The sequence below is a fragment of the Triticum urartu genome, chromosome 1 (genome assembly GCF_003073215.2).
Source record: "Triticum urartu cultivar G1812 chromosome 1, Tu2.1, whole genome shotgun sequence".
Classification (NCBI taxonomy): Eukaryota; Viridiplantae; Streptophyta; class Magnoliopsida; order Poales; family Poaceae; genus Triticum; species Triticum urartu.
This window is the reverse complement of record NC_053022.1, coordinates 368240001-368248676: the sequence shown is the minus strand read 5'-3', so window position 1 is coordinate 368248676 and position 8676 is coordinate 368240001. Positions and strand designations below refer to the sequence as shown.

The 8676-nt window shown below is 45.7% G+C and overlaps 1 protein-coding gene across 1 annotated transcript; it reads right to left on the bottom strand.

Annotated features, from left to right (window-relative positions):
* Positions 1–2055: 2055 nt before the first annotated feature.
* LOC125512892 (translocase of chloroplast 132, chloroplastic-like) lies at positions 2056–5772 on the bottom strand. Its single transcript, XM_048677964.1, has 2 exons — positions 5571–5772; positions 2056–5468 (listed from the first exon to the last, which is right to left on the bottom strand). The coding sequence occupies exon 2, from the start codon at positions 5430–5432 to the stop codon at positions 2226–2228; it is 3207 nt and encodes a 1068-aa protein (XP_048533921.1). The 5' UTR covers positions 5433–5468; positions 5571–5772; the 3' UTR covers positions 2056–2225.
* Positions 5773–8676: the final 2904 nt, after the last annotated feature.

Below are 8676 nucleotides of genomic sequence, written 5' to 3'. Positions count from 1 at the left end.
TTCGATCTCCATCTGACAAAACAAAGGTTAGTTGCGGGCATGATGGAAGACATGCAATTGTAGTCAGGGGCGACACTTGCAGTTGCATGCAAGTATATGCATGCAACTGTCACCGGCGCTCTCCCACTATACTTCGACAAAACAAAGTTCATTGCGGTCCTGATGGAAGATATGCAACTTCAGTTGGGGCGCAACACTTGCAGTTGCATGCATAATGTACACATGCAATTGCCCCCCTTCTCCCACTGCCCTCCAACAAAACAAAGTTTAGTTGCTGTTGTGACGGAAGATATGCAATTGCAGTCGGGGCGCGACACTTGCAGTTGCATGCATAATGTACACATGTAATTGCCCCTCCCTCTCCCACCGCCCTCCAATAAAACAAAGTTCAGTTGTAGTCGTGCTAGAAGACATGCAGTTACAACCGGGGCTTACAAACAAAGCCTAGTTCCAGTCGGAGGTGACTCATGCAGTTGCATGGCTATTGGAAGACATGCAACTACCCCTCTCCAACAAAAAGTTGAAGTCGCCTTGAAGACATGAAGTGCATTCGAGAGCGACATTTGCAGTTTGTGCTTAGTGGCAAACATGCAAGCCCCCCTCCACACATACAAAATAGCAAGACATACAGTTGCAGTTGGTGACGACACTTGTAGTTGCACACCTAGTGGCAGACATGCAACTCCCCACTCCCAATTACCCAACAAAACAACAGAAATTATAGTCGAAGCGGATACTCGCAGTTCCGCACCTAGTGATAGACATGCAACTCCCCCCTTGAAAAAACACCACTAGGCACTAGGTTGCAGCCACGCGGGTAGATATCACATTCTGCCCCCCCCCCACCCCGCCTTGACCCTTTGGCTCTGAGGCAAACCACGTTTGGAAGAGAGGAAAAAGGTGGAGGAGTACCATGATACACTACTTCCACACTTCTTCCGCACTTAAAACTTGGTTAGCAATGCTTTAGTCAACAAGAACAATTGCAATTATAACTTTAAAAAAATAAAAATAGGGAGAATAAAATGATGCAGCTGGCAGACAAAAATGAAAATGCATTATTATTGAAATAAAAAGGGTAATGCATAATAAATAAAAGTAAAAATATATTACTGATTTCCTAAAAAGAGAGGGGGAAATAAAACAAACGACGAAAACTAAAAACCAAGAAAAAAAACATTAAAATAAAAATAAAAATGTAAGACAAGAAAAACAAAAAAACAATACCAATTTCAAATGCTTCAGTAAATACTGACCGCTCATATAAGAGCAAAAGGTATGTGTGCATCCCTCGCAACTACAGGGCCGTATTGATCACTCGCCCACAGAAAAAGGCTATCATCCATTGTGTACGGCACATCCGCGCGTCAATGTCAACAAACAGGAAAAATGATACATTGCACGAATCTTTACGACAAGATCTTATGACTACTGAACGCCTAAGACTTGACCAATCCTCTTTCGATTGAGAATTAGCAAATGCCGAAAAAAGAAAGCTAGCAAGAAACACACTGTTAGAAAGGGAAAAATGTTTTAAAAGATAAAAGGCAAACAAAAAAATAGAAAAGAAACAACAAAAAATGTGAAAATAAAATTCAACTTTTTTAGCAATAAAAGAACAGCTCGTGCCATATGGAACAAAAATGGCAAGAAACAAAAAAAAAAGCCCACAAGCCGAACACAGGTTTAAAAAGTGAGATTCACTAGGCAAGAAAAAAAGTACAACACGAGTACTGTTTTGAGAGAGAAGACCAACACGTACCTAAGGCTCAGAGTGAAGAAAAAGAAAGAAAGAACAAGGCCCAGGTAGAAACGGCAATACGGTGCAAGCGACCTGTACTTGAATATAGAGACTTCGTTAAAAATAAGTCAACTGAGTTTTAGCGCCTCCGATTAATTAATGGATGAGTCAAAGCTTATGTCTCCGTCTTCAAAAATCGTTGCAGTTCAGATGCGAGAAGCAGGTATTACGCTGTATAATACAGCAACAGCTTTGCATATCAGAAACTATAAAAAGGCAGCACCAGCAGGTTGCCAACGGACATCAGACATGTATGCATCGCAAAATTCAGCTTCACTTCACCGGAGAGAGCTCAGGAAAACAACATTTTTTCTTACAAAGCTGGCAAAGATTGACAAAAAAAAACAAATGTATGGTTCCGATTTATGTTTGCATTAATCCTAAGGATCTTCCCGCCGAGTGTATATTCAGGCCTACGCAGGCACTAGGCAGATTCATAGTAGTTGTCCAGCAACTTCCTGACGTTCTTGAATATAGGCACGAGGGCGAGGAGAGCGATCTGCAGGTGCTCGGAGCTGTTCAGGCGGATGCCGACTTGCCCGGTCCCCTTGTTGCTCACATTCAGACTGGCAATCAGGTTGCTAGACCTTCCAGCAGGGATCTGAGACTGGGCATTGCACCCGACGGCGAGATCCCCGTGCCAGTCCACGACGGAGATAGCGAGGGTAGAAAGCATGCGCCCAATCGGGTAGTCTTTGTCTCTCAATGTAGCCTCCAGACGTCCGCCGTACGCAGCGTCTCCTTTCCCGCTCATAGTCCCACCACTTACTAGAAGCCTCAGCTGCTTGTTCACTATCAGTCTGTCTTCAATCTTCACACCAGCTGATAAGGTATCCCCAAGGAGCGTCGCAGATATCCCAGCAGCCGTGTTATTGCGCCTGAAGTTCTTGAATCTCGACTCACCACGAATTGTGTATGCCATGTCCTTGCCAACAGACTGCAAATCAAGCCCCACTGAAGAAGTTTTACCCTCGCCGTGCTTAACAGAACTTGCAACCTCCATTTGGAGGGAGCTGTCCTTCTTGTCTTTTGTTAGCTGGCCAGACACAGACAGAGGCACTTTACCTTTGACAGCGAATAATCTCTCAACGTTTAGACCTTCATAACCCACATCATGATCCCATCCCTGGGTCTCCAGCACAGGTCTCACAAGCCATTCACTTGGCGTATCCAGAAAACGGTAGCGATGGCTAGGATAGTCAGAATCAAAAGTCGAGGGCAATACCATGTCAGGCATAGGCACAGCAACATTGGTAGGAGTACTGCCATCGTCATCAACATTGCTGTTACCATAATCATCTTCTCTGGCCTTGGCCTCTGCTGCCATCTTCTTCATCATTTTACGACGCATATGTTCCTCTTTCAGCTGTTTTTTGTAGAATAGTTTCTCTCTGTAGTCTAGTTCCTCAAGATATGCCTTCCTCTGCGCATGGTTGAGTTTTGAAAGTTGAGCCTTAGTGAGGCGCTTAAAAGGAGGCAGGTCATCATAGTCTGAACCATCATCTGAACCACAATCATCTGCCAAATCATCTTCAAGATCATCATCGTCGCCAAACTGCTCCTCGGGCAACTTCAGCGGAGCTCGAGACTGAAGAAGTGAAGAGAGGAGAAAAGGAAGTGGAGCAACCCTCGTGCTAGAAGTTTTACCAGCGGGGCTATCCTGCAACTTGAGAAACGAATTAGCCTCTGCTAAAACCTTTGACGCAAAGCAGAGCAATAGCAACTGTGGCTTCCAGACTTGTCCATTTGGCAACACTCTCTGGCCTGACCTATTTGTCCTGCAAGCTGAGTGGTTTTCCACCAGAGCGACTGGATTCATAAGACGAACATCAGCAGCCGCCTGCCTTATAGCTTGCTGGACTACATGGGACCTCTGGGTGACAAACATCTCATAACTCAGAGGAATTCCATTTGGTCCATCTGGTGGTGCAGATGCAGCATGAGTTAACACTACTATAGCATTGAACCAGACCGAGGCTCCAAAAACTTTGCTAATGGTCTGCAACAGAGGTACATCACCATAGTCCCTACTCTGCAGATCCAGTCGGTCAAAATAAAGAACAATATCAGGAGGATTTTTGCTCACAATTTTCTTCACAGAATTGAGAACTTTCTGGTTGTACTGCTGGTCTGAAGATGAGGATGAAAGGCCAGGTGTATCAATCACTTTTACTTGGATTCCCTCAACCATACCAACTACTTCTTGAACTTTTCTGGTGCTGGATTCAAAAGCATCAGTCTCTAGCTTGACATCATCGAAAATTGAATTTATAGTAGCACTCTTGCCAACCCCAGTTTTACCAAGAACCAGTATGGTGCATGACAAATCAAGGGGCTCATTTCCAGCAGCTTCAAGCCGTTCTGCTATCTCTTGTGCTCGGTCAAAGTTAAAAACACCACGACCGTTTCTTCTAATCTGTTCTGCCAGCCCGAGCCGGTAAAGAACCTGCGAGACCACCATATTGTGAGGCGTTTGCCCAAACCTGTTAGCAAGACGCAGAAACTTAACCCGGATCATCTGGAGCTTCTCCCGGATTTCATCATTCTCATCTCCATCATCCCCAGCAGATTCAGTATCCTGCCGAGTGTCCCTGTCCACAGCGACTGGACCATTAGCACGGACCTGCTGAACAGGTCGGGCCGGAGGCAACAAGGAAGAGGATGCTCCAAGGCCAGCAGGACGAGCCAGCAAAGAGGGGCCATTAGCCTGACCTGCTGCAGCACTAGAGGATCGTGCAGGAGCAGAGCTAGCCTTATTCTCATCACCAGAGGAGTTTGAATCATCCAATTCCTCGACCACCACATCAGGCTCGCCTCCAGATTGTGTAGGGACCTCAAGCTTGCTATCACGGGCAGCAGTATCTCCCTTGCTATATTCTGGCTGCTCTTTGCTCTGATCAACCAACATAGCTTCTTGAACCTGTTCAGGTTCACTAGAGTTCATGGGGAGCTCAGGATTGATATCACAGGCAGGAACATCTTCCCTGCCCTTCTCAGGTTCCTCATCGAGATGTTCAGCCAAAACAGCATCTGTCACACACAGCCTGATGGCTTCCAACATGGCTTCCTCCTCTAAGCGCTCCCGATGCTCGTCGTGCACATCATCCTCGACACCGATCTCGGCAGGCCTGTAATCCTCAATTGCCTCGCACTCAGCAGCGACAGATTCTCCGGTCACCGAAGCCTGTGCATTGTGAAAAAACTCCTCGCTCTGATCTGAACCAGCCAGCTCCTGCTGCTCCACCTCCACAAACAGATCAGCGTCCTCGTCGGACTCCACAGCCGTCGGCGGCCCGTTCCGAGCAGCCTGTTGATCATAGCCTGCCGATGGATCCATGGTCGCCTCAGCCCAGGCCACATCGGACACCACCTCCTCGACACCCACGTCCCTTTGTCTGACCTCCACAACCTCACCGCCGCCACCCTCCTGCGCCTGCACAACCGCCTCGGCCGCGTCCCCTTCTCTGGCATCCAAGATCTCGCCGCTACCGCCCACCTCCGCGGCGGCCGCAACGGGCGCCGGTTCGGCACCGACCTGCGCGCCCCCCACCTCCTCCTCGGCGACTCCGCCCGGGCTTTCCCGATCCTCCGGCTCCAGCAGGCGCTTCTCGCCAATGGCGCTGTCGTCCATCGCGAGCCCCGACGGCGCGCGGAGCGCAACCCTAGCCTGCCACCAACAGAGACGGGACGGATCAAACAACAGCGACGGGAGGAGGAAAAAAAACGAGCGAACGAAGATGGACGGGAATAAACTTGGAAAAGGCGGCACCTTTGTGGTTGGGTTAGGCAGGTTTGGCGCGTCCGCGGATGGCGTCCGGTCCACCAACCTCGTCGACGGCGGTAAAGGACGGCGGCGTGGGAGATCGGAATTTGGGACGAGTTTGGGTGTTGCCCCGCGCGGCACGGCGAGAGGAAGAGAGAAGGTGGTCAGGTCCCGGTCCCTGTAGGCTTGCGCCGCTTCGGGGGCTGAATCGAGAACCCTGATGACAAGATCGAACTTTTTATTACTCTTATTTTCAAGACGCTCGAAATTTGGTTTCGCAGGAAATATATAAATTTTATTTTCGATGCCTCAACTTTTTGCATATTTTTATTCCTTTTTTTGAAAGGCAGATGATTTAATGCTTGATTTTTTTTAACATCAGTACAGACACAAGCGCTCATATATACGCGCATACACTCATCCTTATGAACGCACACACGCACACTTTATCCTTATGAGCACACTTTCAACAGATTGATCTGGTATCAGGTCCAACTCTGATAAGCTTGATCCACACAAAAGATGAAACTTTTCGCTCCTAATCTCATCGAGTGGTGATCTTAGAGTGTTTGTATCACCTCTCCTTCGCCATCAGTAGATCGCCGGTCCCTCCTCCCATGTTGGTGTGCTGTCTGGGAGTGCAAGGAGACTCTGGTTTACTAGATGAAGATAGTTTTTTCCGTTTTGAAGTTTTCAGATGGGCCTTTGATGTGCATCGCTTCGTACCTTCCGGCGGTGATGTCAGCGATGTACAATAAAGTCTTTACCGGTGACGCATCATAGATGTTTGTGGTGGCGTTTGCCCAACCAATCATTCACCATCAACATTCATGTCTTAATTGTGTTTTCTATGGCGGCATCGATATTTTTTGGACGTAAATTTATGTTCTGAAAGGTGAGGCTTGGCTTTGCATGTTTTATCATCTTGACGGCTGCTCGTAATTGGATCCTCTAATGGAGGCATGAGGGTTGCGAGATTTGATAAGATTAGCTCTTAGATTCGCGACTCTTCTAGTTGTGGCAACTTTTTCTCATGGACCATGATCCAACAAGGTCGTGGACTTGACGATCCCCCGTCTGCAATCAATAATGTTAGATTGGCTCTAGTGTAGGAGTAGCTTATGGCAACACGCCATTGATACGTCTTCAACGTATTTATAATTTTTTATTGTCCCATGTTATTATATTATCTGTTTTGAATGTTTTATATGCATTAATATGTTATTTTATATTACTTTTGGGACTAACATATTAACCTAGAGCCTAGTGTCAATTTCTGTTTTTTTTCTTATTTTTTAGCTTCGCAGAAAAGGAATATCAAACGGAATAAAATTTTCGCGATGATTTTTCTTGGACCAGAAGACACCCGAAAGACTAGGAGTCCAAGTCAGAAGACCCATGAGGCGGCGACAAGCCGCAGGGGCGCGCCCTAGGGGGGCGCCCCTGGCTTGTGGCCCCCTCGGGAGTCCACTGACCTACTTCTTCCTCCTATATATTCTCATATATTCCAGAACCATCAAAAAAGAGCCACGAAAAAACTTTTCCACCGCCGCAACCTTCTGTACCTGTGAGATCCCATCTTGAGGCCTTTTCCGGCATCCTGCCAGAGGGGGATTCAATCACGAAGGGCATCTACATCAACTCTATTGCCCTTCCGATGAAGCGTGAGTAGTTTATCACAGACCTATGGGTCCATAGCTAGTAGCTAGATGGCTTCTTCTCTCTCTCTTTGATTCTCAATACCATGTTCTCCTTGATGTTCTTGGAGATCTATCCGATGTAATCTTCTTTTGCGGTGTGTTTGTCGAGATCCGATGAATTATGGATTTATGATCAGCTTATCTATGAATATTATTTAAATCTTCTTGAATTCTTATATGCATGATTTGATATCTTTGTATTTCTCTTCGAATTATCGGTTTGGTTTGGCCAACTAGATTGGTTTTTCTTGCAATGGAAGAGGTGCTTAGCTTTGGGTTCAATCTTGCGTGATTTCACCCAGTGACAAAGTAGGGGTAGCGAGACATGTATTGAATTGTTGCCATCAAGGATAAAAAGACGGGGTTTTCATCATATTGCTTGAGTTTATTCCTCTACATCATGTCATCTTACTTAAGGCGTTACTCCGTTCTTTATGAACTTAATACTCTAGATGCATGCTGGATAGCGGTCGATGTGTGGAGTAATAGTAGTAGATGCAGGCAAGAGTCGGTCTACTTGACACGGACATGATGCCTATATTATATAATCATTACCTTGGATATCGTCATAACTTTGCGCTTTTCTATCAATTGCTCGACAGTAATTTGTTCACCCACTGTATTATTTGCCTTCATGAGAGAAGCCTCTAATGAAACCTATGGCCCCTGGGTCTATTTTCCATCATATTAGTTTCCAATTTACTATTTTGCAATCTTTTATTTTCAAATCTATAAACCAAAAAAAAACCCAAAAATATTTTATCTTTTGTTTAGTTCTATTTATCTCTACCATATCTCACCTTTGCAAGTGACCGTGAAGAGATTGATAACCCCTTTATCCGTTGGGTGCAAGTGTTTGATTGTTTGTGTATGTGCATCTATTGGGGACTTGCACGTTTCTACTACTGATTGATACCTTGGTTCTTAATTGAGGGAAATACTTATCTCTATTGTGTTGTGTCACCCTTTCCTCTTCAAGGGAAAAACCAACGCAAGCTCAAGAAGTAGCAGGAAGAATTTATGATGCCGTTGCCGGGGAGATCTACGTCAAGCCTACCAAGTACCCATCATAAATATCATCTCGTGCATTACATTATTCGCCATTCGCCTCTCGTTTTCCTCTCCCCCACTTCTAAAATAATTTTCGAAAAGATTTGCCCTTTTTTTCGCCCTTCTTCCGTTCGTCTTTTCATTTGCTTTTTGTTTGCTCGTGTGTTAGATCGCTTGTCTTGCTTTCATGGCTAGTCCTTCCATCATTGTCAGCTCTCTTGAGAATGAGATCCTTAATTTTAAGTAAGGGGAGGGAGAAAATTTAAAAGATGCTTGGTATAGAATTTGCAATGCTCGGAATAGATCTACTCGAAAGCAATCTACTACCGTTCTCCTTCGCAATTTTTATATGGGCATCACTC

Bases quoted from the DNA above. Each gene is read 5' to 3' on its own strand.
- LOC125512892 (XM_048677964.1), bottom strand. From the start codon at position 5,432: ATGGACGACAGCGCCATTGGCGAGAAGCGCCTGCTGGAGCCGGAGGAT.